The sequence below is a fragment of the Esox lucius genome, chromosome 13 (assembly GCF_011004845.1).
Source record: "Esox lucius isolate fEsoLuc1 chromosome 13, fEsoLuc1.pri, whole genome shotgun sequence".
Classification (NCBI taxonomy): Eukaryota; Metazoa; Chordata; class Actinopteri; order Esociformes; family Esocidae; genus Esox; species Esox lucius.
In genome coordinates, this window is record NC_047581.1 from 1,253,799 (window position 1) to 1,275,232 (window position 21,434).

At 41.7% G+C, this 21,434-nt stretch overlaps 1 protein-coding gene across 2 annotated transcripts in view; it reads left to right on the forward strand.

Moving 5' to 3' along the window:
• The first annotated feature begins 1,355 nt into the window (after positions 1 to 1,355).
• The window catches only part of ak5l (adenylate kinase 5, like), a 43,064-nt gene continuing 22,985 nt past the window's right edge, over positions 1,356 to 21,434 (forward strand). The window contains exons 1-3 of one of the 2 annotated variants that reach the window (XM_020044517.2): positions 1,356 to 1,443; positions 2,020 to 2,170; positions 2,479 to 2,592. In XM_020044517.2, the coding sequence (XP_019900076.1) occupies positions 2,108 to 2,170; positions 2,479 to 2,592 (177 nt within the window). In that variant the 5' untranslated portion in view covers positions 1,356 to 1,443; positions 2,020 to 2,107. Of the gene's footprint in view, positions 1,444 to 1,825; positions 1,900 to 2,019; positions 2,171 to 2,478; positions 2,593 to 21,434 lie in introns of those variants that run through there. The other variant, XM_020044518.2, reaches the window with a different exon arrangement.

Here is a 21,434-nt window from a genome sequence, read left to right on the forward strand (position 1 = left end):
CTAGTTGGAAATAATGCGTTCTTCTTGGATATATGGTTAAATGGCTAAAATGGACAGTATACAGGGGGTAGGTCAACATACCCACTGGCTCATCTTACCATTCTCTCCCCTACCTTATATATTTTAAATGAATAATATTTGGTCAGAAATAGCTACATTGATTAAATTGATCTTTTCAAAATATCAATATATTTTTCTGGGTTTTCTAAATAACGTTATATTGGTTAGTGTTGGACATACTTTTTTAGTTTGCTTGCATTTTAGCCAACGTTCCAATTTTGCAACCATGGGTCACAGTGTTAAAAGTAGTGCAGAGCAATTTACAGCCCTTCTGTTGGTTCTGAAAAGACATGCTGCGCGATACTCTAAACCATATACGCTGATCTGCTCAGTCTGATTTTTTTCTTCTACGTACTTGACATTTTATGACAAATCTTCGTCTATTCCAGCATTTGTTTGCGTTTGTCACCACTATCTATAAACTGTCAGTACTTTGATTAGATTGAAATACAATGCATTTTCTAATGTTGTTGTTGCTGAGTTGTGGACATGGCAACTGCCCTTAAATAAATGTATACATAATAACTCATTTATTACTTTATATAAAGTTCACCTTGAAAATGAAGTCTGTGACAATGAGATTAGATCATGAGCTTCCTGAAACCTTGAATAATGCAATTTGGTTTCTTTCCACTGTGTAACACTGTGTGGCTGGGGTGTTTGTGCTGATCAGTTATTCATATTCAACCCAGAGCTATGTTAATGTGGAGGGTTGACATGCAAATATCCAATAACCCACCGCTCAAAATGATTTGCATTACAAGCACAGGTCTGAAGAGGGAAAGTGAGTGTATTGCTTTTTATTCCAGTTCTTGGGGAGGCAGTAGCAGGGAAATATATATATATATATTTTTTTTTTAAATTCACAATCATCATCTATTTTCAGTTTTGTTATTTCATTCATATATATATATATATATATATATATATATATATTTAACTATAACTATTTCATTTTAGATGTTTTCATGTTTTTAAACTGTATCGGAACTACTTTTTTGCTCACCCCCCCGGCGTGGTGTTCGGCGTGCGTCATCGCCGGCCTTCTAGTCACGCCGCTCCTCCTCCCACGGTACTGTCATGTCTTGTTATTGCACACACCTGGTGTCCATTCCCTCATTAGGTTGCCTATATTAGTTCCTGTGTTTCTGGGCGTCTTTGTGAGGTATTGTTCTATGTCGTTCTGGATTTAGCAGCGCACTATTGGGTTGCGCTTGTGCGCTATTTGTTTACTGCGTGCCAATTGAAAGAAGAACGCAATACAATTACTCCCTGCATCTGACTCCTTTTTTGACACATGCCACGACGACACATTGTTACAATGCTGAATTATCATCGCCCTGCGAGGACCCTGTAGGCTTCCTGGAGAGCTGCCTGCAGAAGGTGCGTGAGCTCGGATGGCCTGAACATGTGTCCGGGAACATATGTCTCCAGAGCAAAAGTCACTACCCCCAATAAGCATTGGACATGGGAAGAATTCTACCGCTCTGGGTAAATTGATGTGATTGACCAACTATCTAACCTTATACTTTTTTTTTCTAACAGTTTTCTTATTTTTATTCCTCTTAACTGGAGGAATAACTATTGGTCAATACTTTTATTCAAAAAATGTCAGTGTTTGATTGATGGCTCTGAGAGTTTAGAGGACTATTCTGTTGTTGCTTTATTTGACAATTGTTTATTTTACTTTCCTTTAACATCTGGTTTGTAGAGGTTGGTAATCCCTGTCCCAGGTTCTAGTCCTGGATCATTCTGTTATGAACGCCAACCTCCTATTCAAGCCCAGTTCTCAATTGAGAGTGACTCTGATATGACCGAGTCCAACAGGCTTATTTAGGGGTATGATGTATTTTTGTCTTTGGTAAGTTCTAGTGGTAAAAATTAGTAATGAGTCAGAATTTGGTTCTGATGTATATTTGCATCTACTGTGTCAGTCTCATTACTTTTTTATTACTTTAGGAGGACCAGGAAGTGGGAAGGGCACCCAAACTGCCAAAATTGCAAAAAGTGTCTGTAGGTGAGATTCTGCGGGCCCAGCTCTTACCTGATGCCTGTAGGGAAGTGGGAACTCCTTGCTAAGATCATTGCCAACAGGGAGTTGGCAATCCAGGTAGGATGCCAGTTGTTGCTCACTTGCCAAACAACAAAATATCCACTGCTAAACTTATATCTAACTAATGTTGTAAAGTCCTGGTTATCAAAGATACTTTTGGAAGCTTTCAGTTTTCAAGGTGGAATAAGTTCCTCTGGATTTCTGGAAAATCAGGATTTCCAAATCTAAAAATGTCCAAACCATCTTTGAAGCATGACCTGGTAATATGGGACAGGGTAATAGGCGATCAGCTTCAAATTTACTGTGGACTAACCTTCAATATGAATTGTTTTTTTTTTGTTGACATGCACCATGTTATTCTTCAGGAGACAACGATTGAGGAATTGAAGCAACAGTTCATCAAGCATCAAGGTGCCAGCAGGTTCATTGTGGATGGGTTCCCACATGAAACTGCAGAAGCATTTACCTTTGAGGAGCAGGTAGATAGCCTCTTCTTTTTTCAAACACACACTGTTAAGGTTCCAAAGCATCCTTTTTCTGCCAATTAGAACCCATTCATGAGGGCTCTTTGTAGAACCCTCAATTGAGTGTTCTATAAACAACCTGTTCTTCATGGAACTGAATAGTTACAACTGTTTGCTCTCTGTGAATAATTTGTATGCGCATTAATTTCAATGACATTATTGTGATACAATTGTGTTGTAGCATGTGGGTGACAGTCAATGTTCCCCCCTATTTTGCTTTGGGACTCTTCACTTTGGAGTGAGAACCTGAAAATCTTGAAAATGTATCTAGATAGACACAGTGGTCTAAGTCACTGCCTTGTGTTCAAATCCTGTGGCCACAATTTGGCTCAGCTCTGCTGACGGTTGGGTAAAAGTCATGTCACTCTCTGGCAACTCATTGGGGGAAGGATGGGTGCTTGCAATCTCAATCATGATTGTAAAGCTGGGGAATGCGTTAGCCTCAACTGTTTGTGCCTGCAAAAAGCCCCCACATTGAGCAGGCATTGTGATAAGCAACAGGCCAGCTTGGGGAGATGTGCTTGGAGGAAACATGTCTGATAGTCCTTGACTATCCCACACCTGCTGAGGAATTGTTGTGCATGAGCCAAGGGCATAAAAAATTGGGCTCCAAATAATTGGGAGTGATACGCATATAATTGATCGCTGATGTTACCTACAGTTGTAAAAAATAACTTATTGTGGTTATTTCAGTCAAATGTACAGTTGTGCTCAAAAGTTTGCATACCCTTGAATAATTGGTAATATGTACCATTTGTAAAGAGAACATGAGTGAGCAGTCCCCTGTTCAAAAGTCTGCAGTTCTTAATACTGCAGCATCAATGACAGCGTGCAGTCTTTGTAATAGTTGTCTATGAGGCCCTGAATTCTTGTAGGTGGTATAGCTGCCCGTTCATCTTGGCAAAATGCCTCCCGGTCTGCAAAGTCTTTGGTTGTCTTGCATGAACCGCGTGTTTGAGATCTCCCCAGAGTGGCTCAATGATATTAAGGTCAGGAGACTGTGATGGCCACTCCAGAACATTCAACTTTTTCTGCTGTAACCACTGGGGCTTGTGCTTAGGGTCATTGTCGTGCTGGAAAGTGGTCAGCTTTCGCGCAGAAGAATGCAAATTGTCTGCCAGTACTTTCTAATAACATGCTGCATTCATCTTGCCATCACAAGATTCCCTGTGCCTTTAGAGCTCACATACCCGCAAAACATCAGTGAGCCATCTCCATGCTTCATAGTGGGGATGGTATTCTGTTCACTGTAGGCCTTGTTGACCCCTCTCCAAACATAGCGCTTATGGTTGTGACCATAAATCTCTATTTTGGTCTCATCACTCCAAATAGTGTGCCAGAAGCTGTGAGGTGTGTCAAGGTGTTATCCGGCAGTTGTTGGTGCAGTAAAGGCTTATTTCTGGCAACTTGACCAAGCAGCTAATTTTAGTTCAAGTATCGTAATTTTGTGCTCCTTGACTAGACCGACACTCCTTGAATCCACAGGTGTAGGAGATTCTCCTTTAATTGCCATTTTCACCTGTATGTGTCACCTTGTGTGACTGTAACAAGGCCAAACGTTCAAGGGTATGTAAACATACGATCAGGGACATTTGGGTGATTTCTGTTATCCTTATGATTTAAAAAGAAGCCAGCCAACTGTGATAATAAATTAATATAATCACTATCCTTCAATAAAATAAATATTTTTGCATGATCAGTCATATTTTCAAAATCAATGCCAAAATGTCAATTTCTGCCAGGGTATGCAAACTTATGAGTACCCAAGTCTGTCAGTGTTCCCACTGTACTTTTATACATGTAAATATCTTTTAATATACAGCTGCACCTTTTTCTTTTGAAGGTTTTGAGTGAGGAACAAAAGGGTTAAATTGTACGCTTTTCCTTACTCAAAACTTTTCTTCAACTTTTTTGGAAAGGGGGAAAAAAGGTGCACTGGTCTAAAAAAAAAAATCCAGAGCTGTATATACCGTACCTGTCAAAAGTTTGGACGTGTCAACCCATTCGAGGGAGTTTTCTTTCTTTTTGCCATTTACCACATTGTAGAATAATAGAATAAATCTAAATTATGAAAAAACCCTGTTTTCACAACTCCATTGTGGGATTGTTGAGATTGCGGATTGTCAAAACTCTATTTTAAGAGTTTTACCAACGCAATATTTTTCTGTTGACCTCTTACCCAACTTTACTACACCGGGACTCTTTTTGGACATAATTAACAGAACTACTCACCCCTGAACACCCGAGGCTAAGTATCATTACAATGCCTTATCACTGTAATGGTTGTAGCAACAACACAGAGGAGACCTATCGTCTTCAGTTAAAGATAGCAGAGTTAGCGGCTCGGCTTCTGACGCAAATGTCAGGCAAGGATTATGCTAGTGTAGAAATAGAAAAAACTGCGTCAGTGCCACCAGGAAGAAACAATAGTTTTGTTAGCCCCCCGGCACAGCTCCTGCAGCCGGGCCAGAACTTTCTCTTGGTCACTGGGAAGAAATGCTGTCGACCAGTTAAACCTTAATCGTTGCTTAAACCAACTGAGACTTTCAACAGGTTTTCCCCACTGGAGTCGGAGTCAAGGCCTGAGCCGTCTTCGGAGGGGAGTGATCGGCAGGCATTTTCTACCGGTGGCCTTGAAAAACTGAAAAATGTAGTCAGTGGCGATTCCATTACCCGCAGTATTAGACTAAAGAATCAGCCGGCGATCGTACACTGTTTATCGGGGGGCAGAGCCGGCGATCGTACACTGTTTATCGGGGGGCAGAGCCACCGACGTAGCCGCTAATGTGGGGTTGGTGCTAGCAAAGTCTAAAACTGGCAAGTATAGAGAGTACAGAGATATTGATATTCACATTGGCACCAACGACGTTAGGATGAAACAGTCAGAGGATGGCATGTTGAAGCAGAACATGGCATCAGCGTGTAAACTAGCTAGAAAGATGTCGGCCCCCTCCCAGCTAGGGGTGGTGACGAGCTCTACAGCAGACTCAATCGCTTGTTGAAAACCGAGTTCTGCCCATCACAGGAGGTAGAGTTTGTAGATAACTGGCTTTCTTTTTGGGACTGTCCCAGAAATAGGCCCCGGCCTGATCTGAGGGGCGACGGAATCCATCCTAGCTGGAGTGGTGCTCTTCTTTTATCTAGGAACATTGACAGAAGTCTCACTCCTATAGCCTTAACATGAGCCTGCGGCCTGACCTGCACCCTGTTAGCCAGCCTGCAAGCATAGTGGAGTCTGTCGATAGCTTAGCCAGAGTAGTTAGTACAGCTTTACCTATTGCCACTGTGACTCGTTCCAGGCTGAGAAAAGTTAAACAAGGTAGTGCTAACAAAAACAACCTTATTAAGATAAAGCCTTTCTCCACCTTGGTCACAAATAAATATTAAAATCTTAAATGAGGCCTCTCCTCTTGGTTATACTAGTGATCATATCCCTCGTGCATCCCGAAAAGGAGGGGGTGTCGCTAATATTTACGACAGTAAATATAAAATTACATTCTTTTGATGTTTTACTAATGAAGGTTAACCAGGCTGATAAATCGTTTTACATAGCTACTATTTATAGGCCACCCAGGCCATACACAATGTTCCTCACTGAGTTTCCAGAATTCTTGTAAAACCTTGTAGTCATGGCAGATGGTATTAAATATTTGGAGATTTCATATGGAGAAGTCCAATGATCCTCTTCAAAAAGCCTTTGAAGCCATAATTGACTCAATTATCCAACATGTCTCAGGTCCAACACATTGCCACAATCACACCTTAGATTTAGTCCTGTCACGAGAAATAGATATTGTAGATCGAATAATTTCCCCCCAAAATCCAGGATTATCAGATCACTGTCTTATTACATTTACCGTTAAAACAAGAAATCCACTTGCCCCCCAATCAATGTGTTTCAAAAGCCGTACTATAAATTCTCGGACTACAAATAGATTCCTTGATATTCTTACAAGTTCTCTCATTAACGGCAGAGTAAATAAATCTGCAAACGATCAACACTCAACACTGCGAAATACATTTGACACCGTTGCACCACTAAAAACTAAAGAAATACGTAACAAAAAAAAACGTGCTCCCTGGTACACAGACAATACTAGAGCACTTAAGCTAGCCTCCAGAAAATTGGAGCAAAAGTGGCGCTCCAAGTTGAAGTATTTAGACTAGCCTGGATAGACCGTACACTACAATACCGAAAATCACTCACGTCTGCTCGATCAGCTTATTTCTCCAACCTGATTGAGGTGAACAAAAACAATCCATAATTTCTCTTTGATACAGTTGCAAAGTTAACAAAACATCAAAGCTTAGAAAGTGAAGTGAGTCTTCACTTGTTGTAATGAATACATTGAACTACTTTGATGAAAAGAGAATCACCATTAGAAAACATAAGTGACTCCTCATAGTTATGGTCCTCAAAATCTCCTAAAACTCCCTGACCAGGGGTCAATGGGGACACTTGAATTTTTTGATACCGTATCGCTCGACACACTTACAAAATTTGTAATGAGTTCTAAACCACAAACTCTCAGCTAGACCTGATTCCAACAAAATTATTTAAGGAGCTATTTCCTGTGCTAGGTCAGCCAATGCTGAACATAATAAATTGCTCCCTTTCCTCCGGATGTGTACCAAACTCACTAAAAATAGCGGAAATTAAGCCTCTTCTAAAAAAATCGAATCTGGATCCCGACATATTAAACAATTGTAGGCCAATATCAAACCTCCCGTTCCTCTCGATCTTAATGTGGTTCCCAACAACTGAATGCCTTCCTAAAGACAAATAAAATGTATGAAATACTCCAGTCCGGTTTCAGATCCCATCATAGTACTGAGACTGCACTCGTGAAGGTAACAAATGAGCTTCTAATGGCCTCAGACAAAGGTTCCACATCCGTCCTGTCGCTTCTTGATCTTAGTGCTGCTTTTGACACTATTGATCACTCCCTTCTCTTAGAGAGACTGGAAATGGCAACGTGGACTGTGATGGCAATTTCTAAAGTCCAAATAGTTCTATGAAAATGGTAGGTAAGACAGGAGAAATCAGTTGCACAATAAACTGTTTTAATTTACTTGCAAGGAGAAAGTATACAGGTTACAAGGTAACAGTGGATAGTCTCTGAATAAAAACAGGTAATTGACAGTATTTAAAGACCGAAGAGGTGTGACAAATCCTGGACATTCCAGCTCAATCAGGACACATTCCCTTTGTTCCATCGCACAAGTCAAACGCTATCTTCCCCCACCTTATCCTTCCTGCCATAATGTTTACTGTAGTGTTTACCCAAAGCTTCACACAAAGGACAGCTCTCCTTCCCGCCATAAATACCTTCTTCAACTTTAAGGGTTCCAACCGAACCCGAACAGACAATAGATGCCCTGGTGAGTTAAAACCAATAAGGAGATAAAGAGTAACCCTTTCATCAGCTGATACCAGTCAATGATGCCCCCTAAGCAAATGCCAGATCCCCCACATTCCTCTACCTATCTAAACAGTGGGACTCAGTCCTTTAATCAGTGAGAATACATTGTATAAAGAAATTTCCACAACAGGACATATTCTAGGCTGGTTTAAATCTTATTTATCTGAAAGATATCAGTTTGTTAGTGTGGATGGTATATCCTCTGACAAGTCAAAGGTATGCTTTGGTGTTCCTCAAGGCTCGGTTCTGGGCCCATTATTGTTCTCACTATATATGCTCCCTCTGGGCGATGTAATCCGAAATCACAATGTAAACTTTCACTGTTACGCTGATGAGTTATATATTTCAATGAAGCATGGAGAAGCCCCTAAATTAGCTACTTTGGAAGCATGCGTTTCAGATATTAGGAATATCAGAGAATTTCTTGCTCTTAAACTCAAGGAGAACAGAAATGCTCATTTTAGGACCCAAGAAACAAATAGCGTTGTTAGCAGATCTCACTGTGAACCTCGACGGCTGCATGGTCGTATCCCAAAAAACTGTAAAAAACCTTGGCGTTACCCTTGACCCTGACCTGTCCTTTGAAGAACATATAAAATGTCTCTAGTTGCTTATTTTCATCTTCGAAACATTGCAAAAAACTGATGCAGAAAAATGAATCCATGCTTTTGTTACTTCTAGACTAGATTACTGCAATGCTCTTCTCTCTGGTTATCCAGAAAAAATTATTAACTAGAACAATTTTTTTTAGCACATTACTCCTGTCCTAGCGTCCTTACATTGGCTGCCTGTTAGGGTTAGGGATGATTTTAAGGTTTTACTCTTAACCTATAAATCAATACATGGACTTGCTCCTACTTATCTTGCTGAAATGATCCAGCCATACATACCTACATGTAACCTAGAATTTCTAGGGCCTTTTCTCATAGAGCTCCAATACTGTGGAATGATCTGCCAATTAAGGTTAGAAATGCAAACTCAGTGCAAACTTTCAAGTGTCTACTAAAAACTCATCTCTACGGCACGGTTTATAATTAGGTGTAGCCTGGCCCGGGGGCGTGAAGGTGACCAGTGGGCTTGATACTGTCCACCCTTGCTGTCTTGCCAGGTGGGCTCTTGTCGCCACTGGCATGCCCTCCCTCCAATGCCTTTCGAGGGAAGAGTCACTGGCTTGATGTCTCTTTGTTGTGCACTTGTGCAGTTGGGCTTTACGCTGCTGGCAATACTCGGCCCTCTTTCAGGGGGGTTGCGCTTGGTGGGTGTCACTTTGGTTGATGCCTGGCAATGTGGGTGGATTGATTTGCACTTCAATGTGTTTAGGTGGAAGCTGATTGCTTCTATAAGTAACTCATGTTTCCAAAAAAGACTACATAGTAATATCATTAGTTCAGCTGATATAGATGTTTTATTGTGTTTTACAAATTAAGACAAGGTTGAAGCCTCCTTTAGTGTGGAGCAGGTTAATGCACAAGAGTTGCCATTGGGAACACAAGAACAACATTTGGTACAGATATATGCTGAGTTCTTGTTGAGATTCATGCTTGAACAGGTCCTAATGTAAAGGAGTGGAAAACAGATAGGGTTCAGGATACTGACCACTTGGTAATCAATTGGATTCAGGGTCAACCAGCACTGGAGGCCGTTTTGGATTTGCTGATATGCAGATGTACCAGGAAATGTGAAGCACCAACAAAGTAGCTAATTCAGATCAAAGTGAATTGAAGACGTGTCATGTTTTCAGTTAAATATGAAGTATAATAATTGTCTGATCTAAGCTTCCAAACAATGATTGAAGGGTATTTGTAAGTTTTTACTGGAAATGTTTTGTTTAGGGTAAAATCTGTTTAGGTTTAAGGAATGGTAAAGTGAGACAAAGAGATTAATGACATCGAATTGCTGCACTTCTAACACATTTCCAAATATAAAAAGATGACAATGAGATATTGTCTGCCCATGTGATCCTGAGCCCTGAAAATTGAACTCTTAAGCTCCCTGGCTTTAAAACCGTAATATACTGTTTGTCTCTGTATTCATCTGTATTGGACCAGTGTTTAAAAAAAGGTTTTCTGTGTTCCATCAGTCTGCTTAGACAGGCAGGCTGATGCCACATTCCTCACTAAACATAGGCAAACACTGTCCTACTGCCTGAAGCTAACAAAATACTACAGCAATCAGTACTGGTCTATATACCGAAGATCCTCTATGCGAATGTACTGTAGAAAAACATATACCAATGTTGTACATGTTATGTATTTCTGTTTAGTGGATATTTCTGCACATAGTGATAGTCCATTTATACTGGCCTGCTCTTATCAGCAGCTTCACCAACATCTTGAAGAGAGCCATACTGCAGGGTCACCTGATGATAACACCCATGCCATTGAGAATCGCTTAAACCTTAAGCACAATATCACTCCAATTGCCAATTTCTACCAGAAGAGGGCACTTATTGTCATGGTAGGACCTCTCTATTCTCCCTACTCATTGTTGAGCACAGCTCCCATTCAAACAGACAAAACCATAATGCGCCACAACCATTCCTAATTCAAATGTATCGCTGCTGATATACCAGATGCTTTGGCTCGCATATATATATATAGCTCTAGAAAAAATTAAGAGACCACTGCACCTTTTTCTTTCCTTTCCAAAAAAGTCAAAGGAAGGTTTTGAGTGAGGAACAGAAGTGTTAAATTAAGAGAACACTGCAAATTGTACGCTTTTCCTTACTCAAAACGTTTCAACTTTTTTTGGAAAGGGGGAAAAAAAACGGTGCAGCGGTCTAAATTTTTTTCGGAGCTGTATATACAGTACCTGTCAAATGTTTGGAGGCGTCAACCCATTCTAGGGAGTTTTTGTTCTTTTTGCTATTTGCCACATTGTAGAATAATAGAGAATACATTTAAATTATGAACAATTTAGATTCGGAGCTGTATTTTCTTTGGACTTCACTACCATAACTTTTCCTGATGCCTTGTTAATGGACATTGAGTACTGCACAGATCCCTTATCTTTAAAATTTTTCAGATTGATGCCAATCAGGAAGATTACATTTTCACTGACATATGTGCCATTGTAAAGGAGAGGCTATTGCCAAACTGGGTGGAGGAGGCAGGTAAAGGAGAGGTTGAAATTTGATCAATTGGAACTCCAATAAAAATAGGGGATGGTCTTGCTGCTTAAATATTAGTTAAAGTGAGGGTTTCATATATATTTTGGACCTAGACCAGTGGATGGTTATGTAATTTGCAATTAAGATAAAATCTCTAATATTTGTCACTGTTTTAGAATGAGCTTATTTCTTGATGTGTGCCTGATCCTGCAAAACCCTGTTTTCTTGGGGCATAAAAAGTTGAACAGAATTTGACACTTGCTGTGGTGAGAAATGCATGTGCCTTCATTACAAAAAATGTATAATGATGGAGTGCTTCTGATTATATTTATACGAACACATGACATTGAAACCAGGTGACCACCTGTTTTGGCAACACATTGTTAATTTATTGCATCCCAGCTGAACAAAACATTTGGGTAAAAAAACCACGGAAACAAAACATGCATAACTGAATCACGATTATGCTTGCTCACTGAGATGCCGGCACCGTTAAGAAAATTTAATGTTTGATCTTTCTAAATTGAAAATGGATGGATCCCTTCAGCCAAATATATTTTCTTACAGTTGTGCAAGCAAAAGACTAATCATCCATTAAGCAGAAACATAATTTGAAACAGGGTATAATTAGGAGGTTATCAGAAAATAGTATGTATGTACACACAGTACAGGCCAAAAGTTTGGACACCTTCTCACTCAATGTGTTTTCTTTATTTTCATGACTATTTATATTGTAGATTCTCACTGAAGGCATCAAAACTATGAATGAACACATGGAATTATGTACTTAACAAAAAAGTGTGAAGCAACTGAAAACATCTTATATTTTAGATTCCTCAAAGTAGCCACCCTTTGCTTTTTTTGATAGTGCTGTGAACCCTTGGTGTTCGATCAATGAGCTTCATGAGGTAGTTACCTGAAATGGTTTTCACTTCACATGTGTGCCTTGTCAGGGTTCATTTAGTGGAATATCTTTCCCTTATTTGTATTGGGACCATCTGTTGTGTTGTGCAGAATTCAGGCTGATACACAGCCGACAGCCCTATTGGACAACTGTTAGAATTCATATTATGGCAAGAACCAATCAGCTAAGTAAAGAGAAACGAGTGGCCGTTATTACGCCCCAGGAAAAGAAGACCAAGAGTCACCTCTGCTGCTGAGGATAAGTTAATCCGAGTCACCAACCTCAGAAATCGCAGGTTAACAGCAGATCAGATTAGAGACCAGCTGAATTCCACACAGTTCTAGCAGCAGACCTCTCTAGAACAACTGTTAAGAGGAGACTGTGTGAATCAGGCCTTCATGGTCAAGTAGCTGCTAGGAAACCACTGCTAAGAAGAGGCAACAAGAAGAAGAGATTTGTTTGGGCCAATAAACACAAGGAATGGACATTAGACCAGTGGAAATCTGTGCTTTGGTCTGATGAGTACAAATGTAAGATCTTTGGTTCCAACAGCAGTGTCTTTGTGCGACACAAAAGGTGAACGGATGGATTCTACATGCCTGGTTCCCACCGTGAAGCGTGGTGGAGGAGGTGTGATGGTGCTTTGCTGGTGACACTGTTGGGGATTTATTCAAAATTGAAGGCATACTGAACCAGCATGGCTACCACAGCATCCTGCAGTGACATCCCATCCGGTTTGTGTTTAGTTGGACCACCATTTATCTTTCAACAGGACAATGACCCAAACACACCTCCAGGCTGTGTAAGGGCTATGTGACCAAGAAGGAGAGTGATGGAGTGCTGCGACAGATGACCTGAACCCAATCGAGAGCTGGACCGCAGAGTGAAGGCAAAAGGTTCAACAAGTGTTAAGCATCTCTGGGAACTCCTTCAAGACTGTTGGAAAACCATTTCAGGTGACTACCTCTTGAAGCTCATCAAGAGAATACTGCTTTGCCCACTCTTGGCAATCAGAGCAAAGGGTGGCTAATTTGAAGAAACTAGAATATAAGACATGTTTTCTGTTATTTCACACTGTGAAGTACATCATTCCACATGTGTTCATTCATAGTTTTGATGCCTTCAGTGAGAATCTACAATGTAAATAGTCATTAATATAAAGGAAACTCATTGAATGAGAAGGTGTCCAAACCTTTGGCCTGTACTGTATTTATACAGGTGCTGGTCATAAAATTTGAATATCATCAAAAATATTTATTTCAGTAATTCCATTCAAAAAGTGAAACTTGTATATTATATTCATTCATTACACACAGACTGATATATTTCAAATGATTAATTATTTTAATTGTCATGATTATAACTGACAACTAATGAAAATCCCAAAATCAGTATCTCTGAAAATTTGAATATTACTTAAGACCAATAAAAAATAAATATTTTTAGAAATGTTGGCCAACTGAAAAGTATGTACAGCACTCAACTTAGTTGGGGCTCCTTTTGCCTGAATTACTGCAGCAATGCGGCGTGGCATGTAGTCGATCAGTCTGGCACTGCTCAGGTGTTATGAGAGCCCAGGTTGCTCTGATAGTGGCCTTCAGCGCTTCTGCATTGTGGGGTCTGGCTTATCGCATCTTCCTCTTCACAATACCCCATAGTTTTCCTGTAGGGTTAAGGTCAGCCGAGTTTGCTGGCCAATTAAGAACAGAGATACCATGGTCCTTAAACCAGGTACTGGTAGCTTTGGCACTGTGTGCAGGTCCTGTTGGAAAATGAAAACTGCATCTCCATAAAGTTGGCCAGCAGCAGGCAGCATGAAGTGCTCTAAAACTTCCTGGTAGATGGCTGCGTTGACCTTGGACCTCAGAAAACACAGTGGACCAACACCAGCAGATGACATGGCATCCCAAACCATCATTGACTGTGGAAACTTTACACTGGACTTCAAGCAATGTGGATTCTGTGCCTCTCCTCTCTTCCTCCAGACTTTGGGACCTTGATTGCCAAAGGAAAAATGCTAAATTTACTTTAATCAGAGAACATAACTCAGCACCTTTTTGTCTTTAGCCCAGGCGAGACGCTTCTGACGCTGTGTCTTGTTCAAGAGTGGCTTGACACAAGGAATGCGATCGCTGAAACCCATGTTTTGCATACGTCTGTGCGTGGTGGTTCCTGAAGCACTGACTCCAGCTGCAGTCCACTCTTTGTGAATCTCCCTCACATTTTTGAATGGGTCCCTCACAATCCTCTCCAGGGTGCACTTATCTCTATTGCTTGTACACTTTTTTTTTTCTCTTTTTTTTCCATTCCCTTCGCCTCTAATGTGCTTGGACACAGCTCTGTGAACAGCCAGCCGCTTTTGCTATGACCTTTTGTGTCTTGCCCTCCTTGTGCAAGGTGTCAATGGTCGTCTTTTGGACAGCCGTCAAGTCAGCAGTCTTCCCCATGATTGTGTTGCCTACAGAACTAGACTGAGCGACTATTTAAAGGCCTTTGCAGGTGTTTTGGGTTAATTAGCTGATTTAGTGTGGCACCAGGGGTCTTTAATATTGAATCTTTTCACAATATAAAATTTCTCAGATACTGAATTTGTGGTTTTCATTAGTTATCGGTTATAATCATCAAAATTAAAAGAAATAAACACTTCAAATGTATCAGTCTGTGTGGAATGAATGTATATATTATACATGTTTCACTTTTTGAAAGTAGTTTACTGAAATAAATCAACTTGTTGATGATATTAAAATTTTATGACCAGCACCTGTATTTATATACAGTGGGGAGAACAAGTATTTGATACACTGCTGATTTTGAAGGTTTTCCTACTTACAAAGCATGTAGAAGTCTGTAATTTATATCATAGGTACTCTTCAACTGAGTGAAGGAATCTAAAACAAAAATCCAGAAAATCACATTGTATGATTTTAAGTAATTAATTTGCATTTTATTGCATGACATCAGTATTTGATACATGAGAATAGCAGAACTTAATGTTTGGTACAGAAACCTTTGTTTGCAATTAGACATTATAAGTTTCCTGTAGTTCTTGACCAGGTTTGCACACACTGCAGCAGGGATTTTGGCCCACTCCTCCATACAGACCTTCTCCAGATCCTTCAGGTTTCGGGGCTGTCGCTGGGCTATACAGACTTTCAGCTCCCACCAAAGATTTTCTATTGGGTTCAGGTCTGGAGACTGGCTAGGCCACTCCAGGACCTTGAGATACTACTTACGGAGCCACTCCTTAGTTGCCCTGGCTGTGTGTTTTGGGTCGTTGTCAAGACCCAGCCCCGACCCATCTTCAATGCTCTTACTGAGGGAAGGAGGTTGTTGGCTAAGACCTCGCAATACATGGCCCCATCCATCCTCCCCTCAATACGGTGCAGTCTTCCTGTCCCCTTTGCAGAAAAACATCCCCAAAGAATGATGTTTACACCTCCATGCTTCACGGTTGAGATGGTGTTCTTGGGGTCGTACTCATCCTTCTTCCAAACATGGCGAGTGGAGTTTAGACCAATAAGCTAAAAAAAATTCTCATCAGACCACATGACCTTCTCCCATTCTTCCTCTGGATCATCGAGATGGTCATTGGCAAACTTCAGATGGGCCTGGACAGGCGCTGGCTTGAGCAGGGGGACATTGCGTGCACTGCAGGATTTTAATCCATGACGTCGTAATGTGTTTTTAATGGTTTTCTTTGAGACTGCGGTTCCAGGTCCGGCCGTGTAGTTCTGGGCTGATCCCTCACCCTCTTGATCATGATCATTGATGCCCCACGAGGTGAGATCGACCATCATCTTGAACTTCTTCCATTTTCTAATAATTGCGTGAACTGTTGTTGCCTTCTCACCAAGCTGCTTGCCTATTGTCCTGTAGCCCATCCCAGCCTTGTGCAGGTCTACAATTTTAACCCTGATGTCCTTACACAGCTCTCTGGTCTTGGCCATTGTGGAGAGGTTGGAGTCTGAGTGTGTGGACAGGTGTCTTTTAGACAGGTAAGTTCAAACATGTGCAATTAATACAGGTAATGAGTGGAGAACAGAAGGCCTTCTTAAAAGGAAAAACTACCAGGTCTGTGAGAGCTGGAATTCTTACTGTGTGAGGGGAATTTTCTATAAACTGCATATAAAATCACACGTTTTATGAATATTTAAATATGCATGCATAATCATGCGTTTTAGGGGAATATATTAACAAGTTATCCAAAAACCCTTAGTTCTTAGATGATTCAGCGCGCGTGCGCACACACAGACAGAAAGGCTGCAGAAAACATATGGCCTTGAGATTGGGGCAATTGGTCTTGACGCTCCATAGGGGTTTATCAGTAATAGTGCAATTCAGCATAACGGCATCCAGGAAGGGTTATCCAATCCCTGTACGTCCAAAGTGAGAGCTGCGTTCGGGTTCTCGGTAGTAAGTCGGAATCGTTCCAGGTGGGGTTTGGCCTCTGCCAGGTCTGCACTTTGTCACCAATCCGGTTTGTAACTTTTATGGACAGGATATCAAGGCGTAGTCGGGGTGGGGATGGGTTGCAGTTCGGTGGGCTGGGGATCTCATCGCTGCTTTTTGCGGATGATGTGGTCCTGAAGGCATCATTGGTCCGTTTCCTCCTTTGTGATGCTTTGCCAGGCCTTTCCTGGAGCTGTCTTCAGGTGTTTGTTCTTGGAACTTTCTGCCTTAAGTTTTGTCTTCAGCAAGTGCAATGCATGGTGGATCAGGTTGCGATCATTGATTTTGCCATTGCAGAATATTCAACTTGTTTGCCTTAAAAAAAACTCCTGGGTTGTTTTTGCAGAATGTTTTGGATCATTGTCCATCTGTAAAGTGAAGCACTGTCCAATCAACTTTGCTGAATTTGGCTGAATCTGAGCAGACAATATATCCCTATACACTTCCGAATTCATCCAGCTGCTTCTGTCTTTTGTCACATCAAAAACACTATTTGAACCGTGCCATTGGAAGCCATGCATGCCCATGCCATCACACTGCCTCCACCGAGTTTTACAGATGTGGTATGCTTTGAATCATGAACCGTTCCAAGCCTTCTCCATACACTGATGCCCTTATGCTTGAACATGATGTTCGTTATGGACAAACTGTGACTAGCACAGAAGTCCAATAACTGAACACCGCTCGGGTTCAGATCAGGGGGGCCGTTTCTCCCAATCACGCCCCTCCAGGTGTCACTGTCGTTGCCCACGTGGGCGTTGAAGTCCCCCAGTAGAACGATAGAGTCCCCAGTCAGAGCACTTTCCAGCACCCCTCCCAGAGACCCCAAGAAGGTCGGGTACTCTGCACTGCCGTTCGGCCCGTAGGCACAAACAACAGTGAGAGACCTATCCCCGACCCGTAGGCGCAGGGAAACGACCCTCTCGTTCACTGGGGTAAACTCCAACACGTGGCGGCAGAGCTGGGGAGCTATAAGCAAACCCACACCAGCCCGCCGCCTCTCACCATGGGCAACTCCAGAGTGGTGAAGAGTCCATCCTCTCTCAAGGAGTGTGGTTCCAGAGCCAAAGCCGTGCGTAGAGGTGATCCCGACTATCTCTAGTCGGAACCTCTCAACCTCACGCACGATCTCAGGGTCCTTCCCCGCCAGCGAGGTGACGTTCCACGTCCCTAGAACTAGTTTCTGTGATCCTCTGCGCACCGACCCTTTATGGTTCCTCCTGCAGGTGGTGAGCCCATGGGAAGGTGGCCCCACGTCGCACCTTTGGGCTGAGCCCGGCCGGACCCCATGGGGAAAGGCCTTGCTCCAGGGTGGGTCCCCGGCTGGGCCATACCGGGCGACGTCACGGTCCTCAATGTTTTCCATCATTAAAGGGTTTTGAACCGCTCTTAGTCTGACCCGTCGCCTAGGACCTGTTTGCCTTGGGAGACCATACCAGGAGCATATAGCCCCAGACAACATAGTTCCTAGGGTCACTCGGGTACTCAAACCCCTCCACCACGTTAAAGTGGCAGTTCTTGTTAATATAGACTTGCATTAAAAAAAAAAGAAAAGCTTTATTTCCCCACCCCATCCTTGCCTTGATGCCACATTGTTAATCTCCCTTGACTTCCTTCAGCTGTACTAGGCTCTGCTGCTGTTGCTGATCCAGTGTCTTCAAGTTCCTAAATGTATATTGTTAGTAACTTAAATACTTTTTTTTTTACTCTATATATTGCATACATAGTTACAGATTAGTTTTTAAAGAGATTGCGAGCTTTTGATGATAGAATATACCCTAATCTGATGGTCTTTTCACCTGTCATCTTTGTTAGTCTCGCAATCTCTTTAAAAACAAATCTGTAATTTTAGGCTACTAGAAGTCACCTGAAAAGTTTATAAAATGTTTTGTGGATTAGATGTATTTTGAGGTTAAGTTTTAATGGAATATTTTGACATGCTTTGGTGTGCAAGAACTAGGATCCACTCATCTCCGCGTAATCTGGACCTGTGTTGTCCTGTATGCAAGGTTGCCAGATTTAATTGATCATAAACTGTATTCTGCTGCTGTCTCCAGAAAACAAATCAACTCACCCAAGATCATTAGAAATAGCCCAATTGTGTAGGAAGCACACTCCACCTGGAAACACTCAATATGGAAAAAGTTTCATCCTACTGTCATTTTAGCTGCAGTGTTTCTTGGTATTTTATATATGAGCGCAAAATCATGTTTTATCATGCCAACACAGACAGTGCCAGATTTTGGGAAGGCTGTTGCCTATGAGCTTTGAATGCAGGAAAAACCCTGTGTATAGATATATAATTTAGAATGCCACATGCCAAAGTGGCTAGTAAGTGTGATTGCGTTACACGCCACAGCCAAATTCTACCTGCATTTGGCAGGTGGCCGGGTGCCAATGTCAAGCCCTGCACCAATGGTATGCAAACTTTTTAGACTACTGTATATACATGCTTTGCCTGGATGACAACTTTGTACACTCTTGGCATTCTCACAATCCGCTTCATTAGGTAGTCACCTATAATGCTTTTTCCAATAGTTTTGAAGGAGTTCCCACATATACTGAGCACTTGTTGGTTACTTTCCTTAACACAGCCCTTACACAGCCTGGAGGTGTGTTTTGGGTCATTGTCTGGTTGACATCAAATGCTTGTCTGAGTGCAAACCAGATGGGATGACACATTGCTGCAGAATGCAGTGATATACATGCTGGTTGAGTGTGCCTTGATTTCTAAATAAATCCCAGACAGGGCCACCAGCCAAGCGCCCCCACACCATCACACCTCTTCAATGCTTCATGGTTGGAACCACATGTGGAGATCATTGGTTCAGCCACTCTGTCTCAAAAACACATGGCAGTTGTAACAAAAAATCTCACATTTGGACTCATCCAACAAAAGGACAAATTTCCATCAGTCTGATGTCCATTTCACGTATTTCTTGGCCCAAGCAAGTCTCTTACTATTATTAATTTCCTTCAGCGGTTGATGTTGAGATGTATCTGTTACTTGAACTCTGTGAAGCATTTATTTAGGCTGCAACTGAGGTGCAGTTAGTTGCCAATTTCTGAGACTGGTAACTAATTAACTTATCCTCTGTAGCAGAGAAGTCTTTTTTTTTATGGCGGCCAGTTTCATCATAGTGCTTGATTGGTTTCTGCAACTGCACTTAATTCTGGAAATGTTCCAGATTTACCGGCCTTGATGTCTTAAAGATATGACGGGCTGTTGTTTAACTTTTTAGCCGTAATACTACAGTATAGACATAATAATGAATGTCTGTATACCAACCCTACCTTGTCACATAACTGGTTCAAATGCATTAAGAAGGAAATACAGTGGGGCAAAAAAGTATTTAGTCAGCCAACAATTGTCCAAGTTCTCCCACTTAAAGATGAGAGGCCTGTAATTTTCATCACAGGTAAACTTCAACTATGAGAGAAAAAATGAGGGTTTTTTTCTCCAGAAAATCACATTGATCTTTTTTTTTATGTCCAAAAATAAGACCAAAGAGCTGTCAAAGGACCCCAGAAACTAAATTGTAGACCTGCACTGGGCTGGGAAGACTGAATCTGCAATAGGTAAGCAGCTTGGTGTGAAGAAATCAACTGTAGGAGCTTTTATAAGAAAATGGAAGACATACCAGACTACTGATAATCTCCCTCGATCCAGGGCTCCACGCAAGATCTCACCCCGTGGGGTGAAAATGAGTAAAAATCCCAGAACCACACGGGGGGACCTAGTGAATGACCTGCAGAGAGCTGGGACCAAAGTAACAAAGGCTACCATCAGTAACACACTGCCGCCTGCGTAAGCCAGTACATAATAAATTAACTTGAGAATTTCATATTCTATAAAATGTATCTAAATGTATACAGTGCGGAGAACAAGTATTTAATACACTGCCGATTTTGCAAGTTTTTGTACTTACAAAGCATGTAGAGGTCCACAATATTTATCCTAGGTACACTTCAACTGTGAGAGACGGAAACTAAAACAAAAATCCAGAAAATCACATGATTTTTAAATAATTAATTTGCATTTTATTGCATGACAAGTATTTGATCACTATCCAACCATTAAGAATACCGGCTCTCACAGACCTGTTAGTTTTTCTTTAAGAAGCCCTCCTGTTCTCCACTCATTACCTGTATTAACTGCACCGGTTTGAACTCATTACCTGAATAAAAGACACTTGTCCACACACTCAATCAAACAGACTCCAATCTCTCCACAATGGTCAAGACCAGAGAGCTGTGTAAGGACATCAGGGATAAAATTGTAGACCTGCACAAGGCTGGGATGGGCTACAGGACAATAGGCAAGCAGCTTGGTGAGAAGGCAACATCTGTTGGCGCAATAATTTGAAAATGGAAGAAGTTCAAGATGACGGTCAATCTCCCACAGTCTGGGACTCCATGTAAGATCTCACCTCGTGGGGCATCAATGATCATGAGGAAGGTGAGGGATCAGCCCAGAACTACACTGCAGGACCTGGTCAATGACCTGAAGAGAGCTGGGACCACAGTCTCAAAGAAAACCATTAGTAGCACTACGACGTCATAGATTAAAATCCTGCAGTACACGCAAGGTCCCCCCTGCTCAAGCCAGCGCATTTCCAGGCCCGTCTGAAGCTTGCCAATGACCATCTGGATGATCCAGAGGAGGAATGGGAGAAGGTCATGGGGTCTGATGAGACAGAAATAGAGCTTTTTGGTCTGAATTCCACTCGCCGTGTTTGGAGGAAGAAGGATGAGTACAACCCCAAGAACACCATCCCAACCGTGTAGCATGGAGGTGTAAACATCATTTTTTGGGGTTGTTTTTCTGCAAAGGGGACAGGACGACTGCACCGTATTGAGGGGAGGATGGATGAGGCCATGTATTGTGAGATCTTGGCCAACAACCTCCTTC